General features: G+C 40.3%; 1 protein-coding gene across 2 annotated transcripts in view; it reads left to right on the plus strand.

Moving 5' to 3' along the window:
• The window catches only part of palb2 (partner and localizer of BRCA2), a 29,281-nt gene that overhangs the window by 1,223 nt on the left and 8,463 nt on the right, over positions 1–19,595 (plus strand). For both annotated transcript variants that reach the window (XM_043711706.1, XM_043711707.1), the window contains exons 3-9: positions 1,009–1,108; positions 1,623–3,419; positions 4,268–4,624; positions 7,564–8,060; positions 8,676–8,765; positions 16,085–16,246; positions 17,219–17,304. In XM_043711706.1, coding sequence (XP_043567641.1) covers positions 1,009–1,108; positions 1,623–3,419; positions 4,268–4,624; positions 7,564–8,060; positions 8,676–8,765; positions 16,085–16,246; positions 17,219–17,304 — 3,089 coding nt within the window. The remainder of the gene's footprint in view (positions 1–1,008; positions 1,109–1,622; positions 3,420–4,267; positions 4,625–7,563; positions 8,061–8,675; positions 8,766–16,084; positions 16,247–17,218; positions 17,305–19,595) is intronic.

The raw sequence follows: 19,595 nt of genomic DNA on the forward strand, positions 1-19,595 counted from the left end.
CATACTTTCCAAATTTTAAAGACTTATTTTGTTACGTCTGCCTTTGTTTTTCAACAGGAAAAAGAAACCCATCATTTCCTGAAATGTACAACCACCAATCAACCAAACCGCCCGTGGCCCAACATTTCAACTCCTCCTCCCACTCTGCCGAGGATACGGAGGTCCTGGGCCTCCTTCACGGCCGCTCCCTCACCACCAGACGCCTAGAGGAAGAATGCCTCATCTTCCGCCTCGGAACACTTCAACCCCAGGGCATCAATGTGGACTTCAACAGTTTCCTCATTTCCCCTTCCCCCACCTCATCCTAATTTCAAACTTCTAGCTCCGCACTGTCCCCTTGACTTGTCCGACCTGCCTAGCTCCTTTTCCACCTATCCACTCCACCCTCTCCTCCCTGACCTATCACCTTCATCTCCTCCCCCACTCACCTATTGTACTCTATGCTACTTTCTCCCCACCCCCACCCTCCTTTAGCTTATCTCTCCACGCTTCAGACTCTCTGCCTTTATTCCTGATGAAGGGCTTTTGCCCGAAACGTCGATTTTGCTGCTCGTCGGATGCTGCCTGAATTGCTGTGCTCTTCCAGCACCACTGATCCAGAATCTGGTTTCCAGCATCTGCAGTCATTGTTTTTACCTCATAGTTTTCTTATAATCCAGTTTGGTGAAATACAAGGCAGAAGTGGGTACTGCAGATACTGGAGATTAGAGTCGAGATTAGAGTGGTGCTGGAAAAGCACAGCAGGTCAGGAACCATCCGAGAAGCAGGAAAATCGAGGAATGGATTAATTGTTGATGAAGGACTTTTGCCCGAAACGTCGATTTTCCAGCACCACTCTAATCTTGGTGAAATACAAACCTATTGGTATGACATGTACTTCTGTGTTAGAGACTGTAGGTTTAATCCTAACTATAGGATTGGAACCGATAATCAAGGCTTCCCTCTTGCTGAATTTATGTTAGCCAGTCTGATATTAAACTTATTTTTTCCTTGATTTTCTATCACTAGCGTGCGCAGAAAGCTGAACGGGTGCGAAATCATGTTAAAAGCACCATTACGCACCAGAATCAATTGTTGGAAGAGCAGTCCATAACTCAGTTCGAGACTGGTAGGTTTTCAGCAAATGATTTAAACTTTAGAATGGATCACTTGACTTCTTCTCAGTCATTATGGCCTCAGTTGTAGGGTTTCCAGTGGGAAATGGAATCTGTAAAGTGACAGGTTGGGCTATACTTGCATTCTATACAAGTTAACTTGCTCTCTGCTGTCACCAAGTGATTTGTAAATAACACTGGTAGGAGTCTTGTCTTGTGAAACAAAGCACCTTAGCATATCACTCAACCACTCCACTTGCATGCTGACTAGCAATAGGAGAAGATGTGAACTCGATGGGCTAAACGTCCTCTTGCTGCACTGTAGGGATTCTGTGATTTCTCAAGCCTTTTTGCTTTTTGGTAAATTTAGAAATGTTATGTCAGTCTTGTCAAAATATGTTTTGGCAATGCTTGTCTTTGTATTCAGATTGTGTATCTAGCTGCATCCTTCTCTTTTTTCCCCCTCCCACAACAAAAATAAATTCAGGACCTAATGTATTTCTTTAATCTCTTTTTGTTTTTATGAAGGTGAGGCCTCATCATTTTTGGATACAAATCAGTCAAGCTCCTCACATCAGAGAAGTCAAGCCCCAGTAGAAGAAAGTAAAGAGAGAAAATCAGCAGTGACCTTTAATCTTGAACCGGAAATCATAGAAGTCATCAATAGCCCAAATGTGGCTTTGACAAGTACATTTGAATTTGCTGAACAGCCTTCAGCAGAACCCTTCCCTTCCCCAGTTGTGGAAACGATTCCCATCACAAATATAAACAGTCAAGTACACAGTCGCCTAAAACTGAAAAAAAAGAGGTCATGTGAAGTACTGAGAAAGGAAGCAGCAAGTGAGCAGAATGAATCTCTGGCTGCTGATGGAAAATCCTGTGATAAAGAAATAGAGGAACTGAATTCACCTGTTAACAAAGAGTCTGTAAGATCTTCCATCTTTAACAGAGGCAAAAATGTCTCTAAATCAGTATGTGGAGGTGTAAAGGAGAATGTGGAGCATAGAATATTCCTTGGTTCTCCTGAAGGTGAAGAACATTTTGAATTATTAAAAAATGGAGTACAGGAGGTGAAAGGCAATTGTTTAACCTTACCTGTGAGCAGAACTATGAATGGCTCTGTTTACTGCAGTTCTGGTGATAAGTCTACAGTAGTGTCTACTTGTGAAAATAAAGCTTTCAGACCTAGGGACTTAAAGGTCCTAACTGAAGATGCCCAACAACAGCAAGCAAAGCAAAACTGCTCTGAGGATCTCACTGAAGCTTTGGAGAGCAATCTTGCAAATGAGTCAGTAATGTTAGATTCAGATTGTCTGCAGGCAAGTACTGCTGTAGCTGAAGTTTCAGAAGAGACCTCACTGAACTCCTGTACCCTTGTTGAGGGCCTTCTCTTCCCTGTTGAATACTATGTACGAACAACTCGACGCATGACCAGCTGTCAGCGACAAGTGGATCTGGATGCAGTGATTCACAGCCACTTGGGAAAGTGCAGAAATGGTGGTAAAGGAAGATATAAGAAATCTACACATGAACAGAGCAATCCTGTAAAAGGCTTCCCCAAGGCTGAGGGAGAGCTCAACAACACATTATTACTTTTTAACAGTCAGGAGGATGGTATTGCTGGATCTGATGCAGCTTCTTCACAGCAGGACTCAATATACCCCTTGAATATTGATATTGATTCTCAGGATATTAAATCAAATCCAGAAAAAAGGAGAAACAGTAGTAGAGAAGAATCTATAAAATCCAAGCTCACAGATACTGAAGTGTTTAAAGATGAGTTTGTAGCATGGACTTTGAATAAACCCAGAATTCCTGATGTTCAATGTGCTATGTCTTCTAAAGTTCAAAGCAAGAAAGAGAGCAAGGAGAAAGCAAGTAGTTCTTGTCAACCAGTGTCCGATGCTAATGAATTGTGTGGAAGTGCTGCAAATAAGTTGGATGGTCGTGTTTTTTCAAATATTACTGACTTTACTATGAAGAGTGCCAGTCTGTCTCAGAATGATTCTGACCATAATGTGGATTCACTACAGAACTCCGAAAGCCAGACCAGTGATATTTTAGTAGGGCCTTTCAAAGAGGATTCAATTGATCCATCATCAGAGGACACTGTATTGACTCTGTCAGAGCATCATTTAAACCTAAATAGTGATACTGACAGTCAGGAATTGATCCCAGAGACTCAGCAAGATTTGTTTTTTAGCACAGCAAGGAAGAAGAGTTTCAGAGGTACAAGGCAGTCTTTTCCATTGGGAATTGATTCAAAGACAGAAGAATCTTTGTGCCAAGTGTCTCAGCCCAAAAGGAGAGTGAGGCTGTCAAAAGGTAAGCTCAAAGTAAACTTGCATTATTGAATTTTAAAATATTTGACTGCAGGTCTCCTGATTAATTGATATTACAGAGTGGATAATGCTTATTAGCTTTTATTTAGGAGAAGGAAAGAGCTTGCATTTCACGAGCACCTTTTCTACAATCTTAGGAGGTCTTTAAGCTTTACAGCCAATAGATGTATTTTGTGACATTTAATACAGTAGTCACTATTGTAACGGTTGGAGATCTTGACCAGAGAAATTGCAGTGATCTTAAGTTGAGCAGATGGGAGTTGAAAGGGATTATGGCGTAATACAAAGGAGTTAAGCATGTCTATTATAGTTATTAATAAGCCCCTAAATTACGAGTGTCTTGTGTGTACAACTTGATCTTTAAATAAAAACATTTTTTGCTTAGCCTTATCTTTAATCAAAAAAATAAAATCATGTGCTGACTTATTAAGAGCCATGACAGTTTGAAAGGTATATGGTTTTTACAACAGTGGGATGAAAATTTAAGTGATCAGATACCAGAAATATCCGCTGTTCGAAAATAGATAATTTAAGCACTGACCTCCATATTAGAGAGCAAGCTAATGGTAGAGGGATCCTGGTGTCCTTGTTCTATTTGCATCAAAGATGCCTTGCAAGTAGAATTAAATAAAAACTTAGGTGGTTAGCTCTGACTTGTATATTCAGACTGCCAATGTAATAATTTACTGAATTTCTATGCTTATGGAAGCCTCAGTGTGGTTAGATTGTGATTGTGGGGCAGGCTTGGTGGACCAGTTGGCCTTATCCAGCCTGTCAATTTCCATATGCATTGCAATTGCTAATGTATTATGACTTCTGTGTGCCCAATAGGTAACTCTTATCGCAAAACACGTGCCAGCTCTAGGAAGTTCAACACAGGACTTGACGAAGGAACCCTGACGTGTTCAGAACCATTACTGCCTGTCAAAAAGCCTATCATCAAAAAGCTTTTTCACAGTCTGGAGGTCCAGGATTTTGACCTCCCTGATGAGGAATATGGTCAACTTAAAGAGAAGTTAAGAGCAGAGACATTGAAGAAATCATCTCATCCTTTGCAGTACAATATGGTTAATGGTGCTGTGGGAACACAGGTGAAAACTGAGAATTGGGATATGGGAAAATGTGACAGCCCACGTTCCCAGGACATCAGTCAAGCTGTAGAAAAACTTGAAGAACACCTGCTACAAAGTAAGATGGCCCAGTCATTCCCACAAACAAGAGATCTCAGTATTCTTTAAAATACATCAGTTATGTTTTTTGTTAAATGCCCAATATTTATTCTCTCTGTTAAATTACTTTTTGTTATTAACTAATATATATTGACAGAGTTAGAAGTAATATTTCATAATGCAGATTTCTCTCCTTACTGTTAGTGCTATTTATAAATCACACCATTCTTGTACAAATCTTTATGTATGTATTAACTACAAAGTGTGTGCATATTGTGTGATAGTGGTAAAGATATTCTGTGTCAATGTGCAGGCTCAGCCACAGTTCTCCAATAACTGAGGATATGAGTGATCGCGACAGACTGCAGGAAATTCCTTAAGATTAAACTCTTGGCATCTGACTTGAATGAAAGTAAATTTGAAATTTGGATAGGCTGGCCACCAATATCCACTACAAACCAACTGACTCCCACAGTTACCTTGACTATACATCCTCGCGTCCTACTTCCTGTAAAGACTCTATTCCATTCTCCCATCTATTCTGATTATACCAATTTTGACAAGGGAGCCTCTGAAATGTCCACCTTCTTTCTCAACTGAGGATTTCTCAGCACCATAGTTGATGGCACTCAGCTGGGTCCAACCCATCTGCTGCACTTCACCCCTCAGCCCCTATCTTCCCTCCCATAACTACAATAGGGTCCACCTTGCCCTCACCCACCATTGCACCAGCATCCACATCCAGAGGATTATTGGCTGCCATTTCCACCACAATGCCATGACATACACCACCACCACCAACAACCCACCCCCAGCCTTCTGCAAGGACCATTCCTTCTGGGACACCCTGGACCACTCCTCGTTCACCTCCCTCTACCACTCCCCCACACAGCCCCATGACAGCTTCACCTGTAACCACAGAAGGTGTAACATCTGCTTGTTTACTTCCTCTCTCCTCAGTATCCAAGGGCTCAAATACACCTTCCAAGTGAAGTAGCACTTTCCCTGAACTTCAATCAATCTAGTCTACCATGCTCACCATGTGGTCTCCTGTATATTGGGGAAATGACGTATATACTGAGTGACTGCTTTGCAGAACATCTACATTCTGTCCACAAAAAAGACCCCGAGCTTCCAGTTGCCTCCCACTTCAACAAACTACCTTGTCCCTGGCCAACATCTCTGTCTCAGGCTTGCAGCCGTGCTCCAGTGAAGCTCAGCACGAACTGGAATATCAGCACATCATTTTCTGTTTGGGAACCCTACAGCTCTCTTGACTCGATGTTGAGTTCAACACTTGTAGGACTTGAGTCTCCTTCTCTCATGTCCTTACCCTGACCTCCACATACCAGGCCTTGTTATCATGTTGTCTGCTATTACACACTACCCATTTTTAGCCACTATTGGTCCTCATTAGTAAGTATTCATTCTCCTAGGCTGATAGTTATCCACATCTTTGACAGTCCAACTGTTCTTCCGTCTTTGGGCTCTAAGTCTACCTATCATTTACTCCTTATCTTTCCTGTGCCCCCCCCACAACTTCTGCATTGAGCCAACTTTTTCCAAGCTACCAACATTGCTGAGAAAGGATCACTGGACTTGAAAAGTTAAGTCTGATTTCTGTCCACAGATGCTGATGACTTGATAAGCTTTTCCAGCAGTTTCAGTTTTTCTTTTTTAAGTCTGTTTTGTCAGCTGTCAATGAACATTTAAATCAATGTTTAAATCAAGTAATTTCTCAGTCACTGATTATCATTACTTTTTCTCATTGCTCCATAATGCAGCATTACATTCAGTATGTTCTGCGTGTGTGTTTATACTCAAGATAAATGATAAATTTATTGATGTGGAAATGCTGGTGTTGGGCCACGGTGGACAAAGTCGGAAATCACAGCACAACAGATTAAAATCACAAGCTTTCAAAGTGCTGCTCCTTTGTCAGGTGGATGGACCTTCCACCTGATGAAGGAGCAACGCTCCAAAAGCTTGTGATTTTAAATAAACCTGTTGAACTATAACCTGGTGTCATGTGACTTCTAAATTTATTGTTGTAATAAACCATTAAGTAGTAAGTATGATTCTCCTATTTTTGGTTGTTGCCATATATGTGTGTCATTTGATATCTGATACAGAAATATATCACTGTTTCTTCACTGACATTGGGCAAAATTTTGGAACTCTCTCCCCCCACTACTGTTGAGAGTACAGAGGTCCCCCTGTACCCATGGGGGATACTTTTCCCAACCTGCCGTGGAACCCGAAGCCGCGGATAGGAGCGAACCCATTCATTTCAATGGGAAATCTACCTTCCCGGCAGCCTCCTTTTCCTTGGTTCCAGAAGGTTCCCTGTAGTATGTTCGGCCCGCAGGAAACTGCGGGTAACTGAAACTGCGGAAAACGATTCCGCAGATACGGGGGTTGCCCTGTATCTTCATCTCAGTGGCTGTAGGAGGTCAGGAAAATGCCTTATCACATCTTAGAGCATCTGAGGATAGACAATAAATGTTGACCTGGGGGACTTTAAATCTTGAACCTCCATTCTGCAAAATGGATCCTTGCTTCTGACACTCATGTTCTATAATGAATTTTTAGATAATATATACTAGTCATCCATTTTAAAACTAAATTTGAGGGTGGCATGCACAGCGCCAGGGACCTGGGTTCGATTCCTGTCTCGGGCGACTGTGGGGAGTTTGCACATTCTTCCCGTGTCTGCGTGGCTTTCCTCCGGGTTCTCTGATTTCCTCCCACAATCCAAAGATGTGAAGGTCAGGTGAATTGGCCATAGTGTTAGGTGCATCAGTCAGAGGTAAATAGGGTAGTGGAAAGGGTCTGTTTGGGTTACTCTTCGGAGGGTCGGTGTGGACTTGTTGTTTCTATACTGTAGAGAATCTAATCATCATAAGTTGATGCTGATCTTGTGCTGAACTTACTAATTTATGCATGTTTTTCACCTAGAGAATTTTGACTGTAAGGAACTGAACAGGACTCCAGAAAAACCAGCATTAAATGATGTCGTTTGTCCTTATGGTCAGAAAACTCCAAAACCTACACCTAACCATAAATTATCTTCCAGTGTTCTGTTGTCAACACCTTCCTGTACTCCACAGTCAGGGCGGGTCCACCAGTGTGAACAAGGTGCAATTAGCCCTGTTTTTCCTTCGCTTGGTTTCACTCCTGCATTTAGTTCTCCAAGCCTTTCTCAAATCAGCTGTGGAAACCAGAACTCATCCCAAATTGGCACACTACCACATACATGTAAAGATGTTAAGAATAATAGCAACTGTGATGAAGACTTACAAACATCTGGTGAAGGAGAGGTGCCATTAACAAATGGAAAAGGCACTCCATCTGCAAGGGAATATTTAGAAAAGGAAGAACAACCTGCAGAGTGCTGCCATGTCAATCAGTCAGAGATGGTAAATGAGGATAATGCTGTGGAATTTATTGAAGAGGTATGTTTTCTTTTAGTCTGCTGCTTAGTGTTATGGTGAGATCGTTGCCGTTAAGTGTTGTAGTGTAGCATACTGACTCTCTCATCTTGAGTGTTGTTGATAAGGCAAAACTGCAGAGGTAAAAAAACTATCTGACAAGGGCTAGATCAACTGTTGGACCACTCTACTGAGTCACCCTGCTACAATTTGCCTCCCCTCTGGTGAAAGGTGTGTGCTAGAGATGTAGAATTGAACGAATACCAGAGTACTTTTTCTTTTGTTTGGTACCTCAGATCTGTTCCTACTGCCGAGGACAGCAATTTCTACTAGTCATTCTGTGTTACCCACCCTCAACAAAAAAAAATGTGATTATTATTATGTTAAATCTTTTACTTTTATCAATAGTTTCCTAGCCCCCTTCAATGTTATCCCAAATGGTTTGGGCCGGATACGGCATTAACAAAAAAAATGCAGTAACTTGGCAACTTTTACTTTACATTTACTTTTGAAATAGAGATGAGAGACTGCTGACTCACCTAAAGTCTGACAATTCTATACTATTGAATAGATTGTGTATAACAATTCTTTAATGGTGAAAGAGTTTTTTAACTAAATTTTGTGGGATTTTTTTAATAGGAGAATAATGATGCATTGACTCCTCCTCTTGGCAACCAGTTACAGCAAAAGCCAGAGAGGCAAACATTGCACCTAATTTCCAAGATACAGGTTAGTAAACAGTAGCCAATGTCAGATTATAAATGATAATGTTTTCTTTACAAAGTGACTGAGATACCTATGAAACAACCTGATTTATAAACCCATTCAGAATATTGATCAGTTATATACCTGGATCTAGGAATGATGCCAGGAATTGCAGAAGTATTATGGTGCAGGAGGCCATTTGGTCCATTGTCTACACTGGCTCTTCAAATAAATATCATTACCTACTGCCAGTGATCCCAGTGCGTTTACATCCCTCCTGTAATGTGGCGCTCAGAACTGCACACAGTACTCCGGCTGAGATGTACCAGTTGTCTTTTAAAAGTTCAAAATCACTTCCTTTGTCTTGTACTCCATGCCCCTATTAATAAAACCCAGGATACTGTTTACTTAATTGCTCTTTCAGCCTGTTCTGCCACCTTCAGTGATCTGTACACATATACACCAAAGTTCCTTTACTCCTGCACCCCTTTTAGAATTGTAACCCCTATTTTATCTTCGAATGTTCTTCTTATCAAAATGAATCACTTTACACTTCTCCACAATGAACCCCATTCGCCACCAATCTGCCCACTCTACAAACTTGTCTACATCCTAGACAGTCCTACACTGTCCTTCTCGTAGTTTACTGTACTTCCATGTTTCTCTATTTTGTTGAACAAAGTCCGAGGAAGTATCCATTGTAACAGGAGGAGGAACAATTGTTTTCTTTTTAAATAAGAAATGTGAACATTTGGTCCTTCAAAAAGGCAAATTTATACCTCCTTTAAGCAAGACCTAATGTAGATACAGAGGAACCTTGATTATCCAAATGACATGGGCGGTGTTATGAAAATGTGGATGTACTATACCTTTAAGAGAGTAAAAGCTAGCAATGACAGCACCAATGGGTTCTCAATAAAATACAATGTAACATGTGCTCCAGCTACTGGGGTAGCTAGTTGCCTAGAAACAACAAAACAATTTGAATTTGACCAATCAGTTTAAATTATACCCCAAAAAACATACCGAATTCCAATCACGTTTGAATTGAGTATATTGACAATCTTAAAAGCCAATGACACAAACCGATACTTTGGGATATAAGAACGGGGAAAATTGAACAGCTGGGAGGAGAACTGCCACCAGAACTACAACTGTAGTCTGCTAGTCAGAACTCTGAGAGGTACCTGTCTAGAGAAGGAGTTTAGAGAAACCTCAACACTGACCTGGAGAGACAACCTACCGACGAAGATAAAGAGATTTAGCTGCTGGCTGGTTTTAAAATTTGAATTTTCCAGTAAATCCTAACTGGGAATTTTATCGGATTAGTATCATAGAAGGGATGGTAAAGAAAGGTTAGAGAAAGGAGGTGTAAAGAGTCGTGATTAATTATTCTCTGTTATACTTTAAGAAATAAAGTTGTTAATTTTTACTTGAAAATTTGTAGATTACTGCACGGGATTAATCCTTTATGTGTTGCTGGTTTAAATTAAGCAGGCGGGTTTACCCCATGTCGTAATAGATTTGGGGTTCGGGTCCTTGATTTGAACTGGTTTAGACAAATTTTAATAGATTTGGGGTTTGAAAAATCCTAGCAGATTTAACCACTTGCAGGTTAGTGTCCAAGATCTTTAAACAAAATGTAGGTGAAGCAATTTGTTTAATTTCAGTGACTTGTGGCTGATTAGATTAAAAGTGAGAGAAGTGGCTCTTAAAATTGCTAAAGAGGTTCTGGGATTTGAAGATTATTCTCAAATTTGCCAAGAAAGTTTAGAAGGAAACAAAAAGGCCATACCTTTAGAATTAGCAAATAAGTTAGATTCTGGTTTAACCAAAGCTGAAATTGTGAGTGAGTTACACAAACACTTAGGTGTGTCAGAGAAACAGACAAGTGCAGTAGAGGTAGAAAAACTTAAATTACAATTGAGAAAAATGGAGTTAAAGATAAACAGAGAAAGAGAAAGTTTTTGGCTGAGCAAGAGGCAGAGAAGAAAGGGAAAGTGAAAGAGAACTTGAACTTGAGAGGTTTTAACTTAGTCAGCAAAGTCAAGTTAACAGGATGAAAATTAAACGAGAAGGTAGTGATATATATAAATATGTCAAAACGCTGCCACATTTTGATGAGAAATATGTTGAAGCATTCTTTATTTCATTTGAAAAATTGGCTAGGCAGATGGAGTGGTCTGAGGATTTATGGGTAATGCTAGTTCAGACTAAACTGGTAGGCAGAACTAGTGAGGTATTTGCTGCACTGTCAGCTGAGGGGTCAAGACATTATGAAGAGGTTAAACAGACTATCTTAAGTGCTTATGAATTGTTACCAGAAGCATATAGACAGCGGTTCAGAAACCCAAAGAAGGAACCGGGTCAGACTTATGTTGAGTTTGAAAGAATTAAACCTAGTCATTTTGATCTATGGGTGCATGCTTTGAAAATAGATATGACATCTGAGGCTCTAAGAGAGATTATTTTGCTGGAGGAGTTTAAACACTCACTTCCAGAGATTGGAAAAATTCATGTGGAGCAATAGAAAGTTCAGGAAGTGAGAAGGGCAACAGAATTGCAGATGAGTGCAGGTTGGTGCATAAGATAGCTTCCAGCCAGAATTTTGTCCTGTGAGGGATAGAAGTTGGGAGAAAGGGAGATCCTACACTACGAAACCAAGAGTAGAGAGCACTGGTAAGAATTTACCACAGGATAAAAAAGAAGCCCAAGAGAGTAGAAAGGAGGTGAAAGACCTCAGGTATTTCCACTGTAGTAAAGTGGGACACGTAAAGTCACAGTGCTGGTCGTTAAAGAAAGGCACTGTGGGAAAAGATGAGGTAAAAAAAGCGAAGCCAGTGGCATTAGTGAAGGTAGTAAAGGAAACTGCAAGAAGAGCCTATGAGCTGCAGGAGTGTGCACAGCCTAGGCAGGGGCTGGGTATGGAGTTAGTACCTGATCTTTACAAAGAATTTGCCACTGTGGGTAAAGTTTACTCAAAGAACAGGGGGAGAAGAACAAGAAGGTATAATTTTGAGATATACAGCATCTAAACAGTCGCTGAGAGTAAGAGATGAGTGAATATGCAGTCTTTCTGATCTGTTACCCAAGAGTGTGGTAATATGTGGGATAGATGGACAGAAATTTAGCGTTCCCTTATGTAACATCAGTTTGGTGTGCCAACTCAAGGCTGTGGAAGTAGCAGTGGGAGTAATTGACAGAGTGTCAGTTCCAAGAATTCAGTTTATTCTTGGGAATGATTTGGCCGGATCCAAGGTGGGAGCGAAGCCCAAGGAAGACCAAAAAACTGAGGAGTTAAAACAGAAATATCCTGGTATTTTCCCAGACTGTGTAGTAACCAGATCCCAATATCATAAGTGACAACACAATGCAAAAAGTAAAGAGAAAGATAAAGGAGTTGAGGTTCAGTTAGCGGATAGCCTATTTGACATAATAGTGCAGGAAAAACCTGAACAGGCAGAGGGTCAGACAGAAGTGTTTAGTCCTGGAAGGCTAAGAGACAGCAAGACAAGATGATAAAAGATATATATGTGAATGCGTACTCCGAAAAGGAGGCAGAGAATATTCCGAAGGGTTATTACTTGAAAGATAGAATCCTAAGGCAGAAATGGCAGGTTAGTACAGAGAAGAAATGGGCCGAAGTGCACCGAATTGTATCGTTGGTAGCATACAGACAGGAGGTGTTACGGGTAGCACATGAGCTATCTGTCGGAGGTCACCTAGGGGTACGAAAGACTCAAGCTAAGGTACAGAAACATTTTTATTGGCCTGGAATGCACAAGGATGTAATTAAGTTTTGAAGTAAGTGTCATACATGCCAAATGGTAGGTAAGCCACAGGCGGTAATAAAACCAGTACCTTTGTTGCCAATTCCCGCATTTTAAGAACCTTTCACGTGGGTTATAATTGACTGTGTAGGTCCCCTCCCGAGAACTAAAAGTGGGAACCAGTATTTGTTAACCATAATAGATGTGTCTACCAGATGTCCGGAGGCAATTCCACTTTGGAGTATCAAGGCAAAAAAGGTGGTAGAGGAGTTAGTAGCTTTCTTCACATGGTATGGGTTACCCAGAGAGATTCAGTCGGACCAAGGGTCAAATTTTACTGCTAGGCTGTTTCAGGAGGTTATGGATAGGTTAGGTATACAGCACTTTAAATCCAGTGCTTATCATCCTGAATCCCAGCGAGCTTTAGAAAGGTGGCGTCAGACCTTGAAGACCATGTTGAGAGCATACTGTCAGGATTTCCCAAATGATTGGGATAAAGGTGTCCCATTTGTATTGTTTTCCATTAGACATGCCCCAAATGAATCTACTCAGTATACTCCTTTTGAGTTAATATTCGTGCATGAAGTGAGAGGCCCTTTGAAATTAAAGAAAAATTGACAAGACGAAAGTCTGAGATCTCACACTTAGATAATGTATCGGCGGTGAGGGAGAGATTCAATAAAGTAGGTGAGTTAGCTAAACAGCACCTAAAGAGGACACAGTGTGGAATGAAGCAGGTGGCAAATAAAATCTCTGAAACTTGGACGTTGTCCCAAGGGGATAACATGTTAGTACTGTTACCAGTGATAGGAGATTCCTTCAAAGCCAGGTTTAGTGGTCCCTATTAAATTGAGAAATTGTTGAGTCAGGTGAACTATTTAGTTAAGATGCCAGATAGAAAAAAATGGTATTGAGTATGTCACGTGAACATGTTGAAATCATATTATACATGAGAGAAAGAACTGGACAAACAGGTGTTACCGCCCTGCAGAATGAGGAGTCAAATTCAGATGATGTGGATTTTAATATGCCTTAAAATAGATTTAAAAATGAAGGACTCCTTGCAGTGTGGGATACGTTAGTAAGCTATCTGTCTCAGGAGCACAGAACGCAGTTGAAAGATTTGTTACTGCAGTATAATGACATATGAAAGAATCAGATGGGGAGGACTAATGCTATTGTACAAGAAGTAGACAGGGAATACTGCTCAGATAAAACAACGCCCCTATTGGCTTAATCATTTCAAAGCCAGACAGGTTCAGATGGAGGTGGAGAACATGCTCGACGAAGACATCATCGAACCAAGCCAGACCAAGTGGAGTTCGCTGATCGTCTTAGTTCCCAAACCAGATGGTCGCAGCGATTCTGCGTGGTCAACGCCGTTACAAAATTGGACTCACATCCAATTCCTAGATTGGAGGACTGTATCGAGAAAGTGGGACAAGCCAGTTATGTCACCAAATTGGACTTAATGTGTGGTTACTGGTAGGTACTTTTATCAGAGACAGCGAAATAAATTTCTGCGTTTGTAACCCCAAATGGGTCTATTAGTTTAAAGTGATGCCCTTTGGAATGAAGAATGCACCCGCCACATTGCAAAGACTCATGAACAGAGTTGTGGCTGGGTTAAGAAACTGTGCAGTCTATTTGGACGAAGTATTGATCTTTCGTAAGTCCTAGAATGATCACATGATACAGTTGGCAGAGTTCTTTGAACGACTACGAGAAGCAAAACTGGTGATAAATTTAAATAAAACAGTTCTTGGGATGTAACATCGGTCGTGGAAGGTTGACCCCATGGAACGCAAAGACGAAGGCCATCGAGGAATTTCTATGACCAATCTTGAAGAAAGAGATGCTTCGATTTTAGGACTCGGCGGATTCTATTGGAAGTTTGTTCCAAACTTCAGCAATGTAGTGGCACCGTTAACCGATTTGCTGAAGAAGAACATGAAGTTTCTGTGGACAGAACCATACCAGGAGGTATTCGACCATTTGAAATCAATTTTAGCTATACCAAACTTTTCAAAACCTTTTAAAGTCGCTATTGATGTTAGTGACATTGGAGTTGGAGCTGTACTCCTCTAGGAAGATGAGGATGGGATTGAACTGCCAGTTGGTTACTTTTCGAAGAAGATCAACATCCACCAGAGGAAATGCTCAATGGTCGATAAATAACTATTGAGTTTGGTACTGGTCTTACAATATTTTAATGTGTGTGTCATGAACAAAGTATCGGAGACAGTTGTGTACACTGACCACAATCCGCTTACATTCTTAGAACACTTTAAAGACAAGAAAATCGTACATGTTGGGGGTCGAAAGAATGTAATTGCAGATGCGTTATTGCGGATTTAACTGAGAGTTTAGATGAGATTTGTCTTTATTTAATGTTTTATATATATAAGGTCTATGGGAAGAAATTAAGGTGAACTTATATTAAAGTTATCTATTGGTTAGGGTAATGTATATAAAAAGTAGCGGAAAAGGAATGAAGCCATCTTTTCATTATGATGGTTCATTTTTTTTAAGGGGGAAGGTGTTATGAAGATGTGGGTGTACGATACCTTTAAGAGAGTAAAAACAAGCAGTGACAGTGCCAAGTGTTCTCAATAAGATACAATGTAACATGTGCTCCAGCTACTGGGGTAGCTCGTTGCCTGGAAAAGATAAAACAACTCTAATTCGGCCAATCAGTTTAAATTATACTCCAAAATAAAAACGAATTCCAATCATATTTGAATTGAGTATATTGACAAAAGCCACTGACAATCCGATTGTTGGGGTATAAGACTGGGGTAAATTGAACCCGGGGGGGAATCTACCATCACACCAACAGCTGTAGACTGCTCGTCAGAACTCTCTGAGAGATACCTGTCTAGAGAAGGAGTTTGCACAGAGAGAAACCTCAATACTAACCTGGAGAGACAATCTAGCAGTGAAGATAAAGAGAAGATTCAGCCGCCGGCTGATTTTAAAATTTGAATTTTCCTGTAAATTTTAATTGAGAGTTTTATCGGACTAGTATTATCGAATGGAAGGTAAAGATAGGTTAGAGAAAGGAAGTGTAAATAGTTATGAGTTAATTATTCTCTTATACTTTAAGAAATAAAGTTGTTAATTTTTACTTTAAATCATTCTTGGCCTCTCGAATTTTCACAGATTACTGCACAGGATAAATCTTTTATGTGTTGCTAGTTTAAATTAAGCAGGAGGATTTACCCTGTGTCATAATAGGCAGGGAATATTTTGTGTAGATAATCAAATGCCAGATAATATAGTTTAGCCAAGCATCGTCACCTTGCGCTCTTGTTCGGATAATCCGAAATTTGGATAGTCGAATACCGGATAATCGAGGTTCCTCTGTGTAGAGGCTCGTTTGAAGAATGTGCACATCTGTCAGTGACCTCTATGATTTCACAATATGCGCAGGTTGGAAGAGGCTCATTATTGAGAAAATTTGTCCTGTGGAGCAGCCTTGATTGCTCTTGTGAAGTAGAGTTGCTCTTCAATAGCAATAGTTCTTTGTACTCATATTTGGAGTTTAAATAATTTTCTCACTTGTCTTTATAGAATCCATCAACCTCCTGTATTATTGACTTATGTACAGTATTCTGGATGGTGAAAGAGGCTAAAACATTATGCATTGCCTGTGCTTGTGAAACAGCAGTGTTCTTGTGGGCCCCACAGCAGCTAAACCAGTGGACTAATATCCATATGTGGGTCTTTGATAAAGTAAGGATACCAGTTCTTCTTGTGCATTGCCTTAACTGATCTGACAATCTAGTATTCAGTGCTAAATAATTTATGTTGAACAGCGTTTGAATCATTACTTTAAATTCTGTCAGAATTTTTAATGCCTTGTCAAAAATTGCAAAGTTTAAAGCCTTATTAATTTGTTTTCAAATATCTGCAAACATACATATGAAACCATTTAATAACAGTCTTCTACTTAGAATGGGAAAAGATTGGAATGATGTGGTTAAAAACAGTGTTACAGTGCAATTGGTGCTACAGACTGAAACTTAACACTACTGTACCTATTGTCTCCTTGTTCTCCTCCCCTCATCCCAAAAGATCTTCTAGATTTGCCCTATATACCTGAAGTTCTCTCCCCTGAGGTTGGGAGAAGTCTTAATTCCATGTTCCCACCACAGGATCCTTAAGAAATGTTACACAATATATGTATGGATTTAAAAAAAAGAAAATTCTAACCTTAATTCACCAGACAGGATTAATATGGCAGGGGAGAGGAATGTATTGCCTCCCCCTCATCTGAACCAGTGCCACTGAGTCAGCTGATAGATGACAGAAAAAAGCAGACCCGGGATCAGCTACTTTTGCCTTCTCAAGCACCTCGTCATCTTTTGTTTGTGAGAGGTTGGTAGGGATGTGCCCAGCAGAAGCCCAAATGTGATAAAGCGGCAATCAGGAATTTATCTGAGTCTTAAATCTATTAAATGCTCCAATCTGGTTTTGCGTCACAAAAGTGGACAGCCTTTTCAGTTGGTTATGTTCAGTAGCCAGTTGACAACTGTTCGGCTTCATATACAGTTCATATTGTGTTTTAGAGTCAAAGGTAATCAAAAAGTGTGCTAAAGCGAATGACTTGTTGTTATGATTAGTGACAATGAACAGGACCCTCCTATGTCTTTTAAAAAAATACTGATATTGCCTTGATGTGATTACACTTCCCCACTCTTGCAGGTTCCTATAATTGAACTCATCCCCATTCCAGATGCTGTGAACATCCTGTGTGTGGCCTTTGGAAATCTGGAGATAAGAGAAGTCAAGTAAGACAACAAAGCATATTGACAAAATCATGGAAAGAACTGATTGTTTACACTCTCAGTATTTTACAGAGAAGTGAGGGTTTGCACTACATTTAAAATTGTGGAGTAATTTTGTTTTCAGTATTAAGTGAGGTTACTGAGAGAGTCCTTCGCAGCCTCTCCTCTCACCCAGTGACCCTCAGGTTTAGCCACCACGAGTTGTCTCTCTCTAATGAGAAAGCAGCCCTAAGATGTTGTATGACAATGGTGACGTCACTTGAATTTTGTATCCTGACATGTTTTTTCCGAAGCTTGGTATTTTTGTGGTAATTAGACTTTCACGGACCAACTATTGTTATGACAAGGTGAGGAGAAACCCCTCCCTTCAGTCAGTTGCAACAAACTTTTTTTTTCTTTTTAGCATGCAAATACATCACATAAGATGTAATTATCTAGATCTAAATGAAGGAGCCAATTACAAGGTTTTCTTGAGTAAAAGAAAGAAGAACTTTATTATCGACTAACCCCAAGGAAAAAGTAATAAAATGTGACATTTCAACAAGCATATAAACATGAGCAATAAGTTTAAAAAACAGACTGTTACATACTGGGAGAACTAAAGTCATACAGTTTAAAAGCCCTCGGTATCTTTGAGGTGTTAGATTCTATTCCTGAGGCTATGATTGGTTAGTTATTGACCTGTTTCTGCATCAGTAACAGAATCTGTAAGTACTGTAGTTTTGAGTTCTCGGTGAATGGTTATTTCTCCAAGTTGCTTTTCCACCAGGTTCTGTTTTGCAATTTGATGAGAAAGAGTTAAAGTTGTAGCTGTTGTCACAAATGCATTTATCCTTCTTTCTGCCCTGCTGTTCAAAAACAGCTGTTGAAATGTAATTCAATGTGTATTTCAGAACCTAGCTCCATTGTCTTTCCAAATGGTTAACTGGATATGTTGGTTTTTCATCTCCCAATGTTTGAAATTATCATGCACATTTGAATTAAATAGGAGATGTGAATTTCTTGAAGCTGATTCAGTTGCCTTGCCTGCTTTCACTGGCTTTTGTTGAAAATAGTAATTTCAGTGCACTAGGTTTACTTATTGCACACAAGTCTCTTGAATAACTTTTCAATCTGTGGTCAAGTCATCCAGTGCAGCCATTTTAGTTCCATATTTTGTACTTTTTAAAAACCACTTTAATCTAAGAACTATTAGATACAATTAGCAATTAGCAATAGGAAGTTAAATTCATTGATCCATATTTACTATTTTGGTAACAATATTTTCATAAAAATAATCAGTTGTGCAGTTTATTTTAGTTGGAATTGACTCTCACCCTTCCTTATATTATTCTTTGCACTACCAGTGTGTAGTGCATTGGAAAAGTGGGAAGTGGACTTAAATACTGCTAAGGTGTGAAACCAGAACAGAGGCTAGATATTTCTACATAATGGGGCAAGAATACAGATTTAGACCTTAAGACTGGAGTATAGGGGAGGTGGTGGCATAGTGGTAATGTACATGGAATAGTAATCTAGAGTCAGAGGTGAATGTTCATTGAATCCCACCATGACACAGGGGAAAATTTGATTAAAAAGAAAATCTAGGATTAAACATTGACATAGAACATAGAAAAATACAGCGCAGTACAGGCCCTTTGGCCCCCGATGTTGCGCCGATCCAAGCCCACCTAACCTACACTAGCCCACTATCCTCCATATGCCTATCCAATGCCCGTTTAAATGCCCATAAAGGGGGGATCCAAGATAGCGGCGACCCAGTAAGACTGAGTCTATAGTGCTCCTCCCAAGACTTGGGCACAGTGGGTCACCTACCCCCTACCAAGCTCACCAAATCATTTATAAATCATTTATAATAGTTTAGTAACTCAATTAGTTGTGTAATATTATATTTAAACAACTTTATCCTAAGTTAAAATGACTAAAGGGAAAGGAGCCCGAGGCTCTCAGCAAGCAGGAACCCCTCCCCCACACTCTACAGCTGCAGCAGAGGCGTCCACAGCCGCCCCGGGAGACTTACCAACAGTAGCAAGTCTTGCAGAAATGCTTTCCAAGCTTGACTCGAAGATCGATGCCTTTATCGTCAAATCCAGAAATCGTTGGGAGTCGCTCTCGGCCGCGCTGCAGAAGCACGACCGTGAAATTGAAGAAATTCAAAGCCGAGTCGGAGGGGCGGAGCTAAAGGCCGCGACCTCGGAGACAACCGCTCAATCGGCCGTGGATCAAGTCCGGACTCTCGAGCAGCGAGTCCGGACCTTGGAAAATCATATTGACAACCTCGATAATCGAGGTCG

Source organism: Chiloscyllium plagiosum, chromosome 21, assembly GCF_004010195.1.
Source record: "Chiloscyllium plagiosum isolate BGI_BamShark_2017 chromosome 21, ASM401019v2, whole genome shotgun sequence".
Lineage (NCBI taxonomy): Eukaryota > Metazoa > Chordata > Chondrichthyes > Orectolobiformes > Hemiscylliidae > Chiloscyllium > Chiloscyllium plagiosum.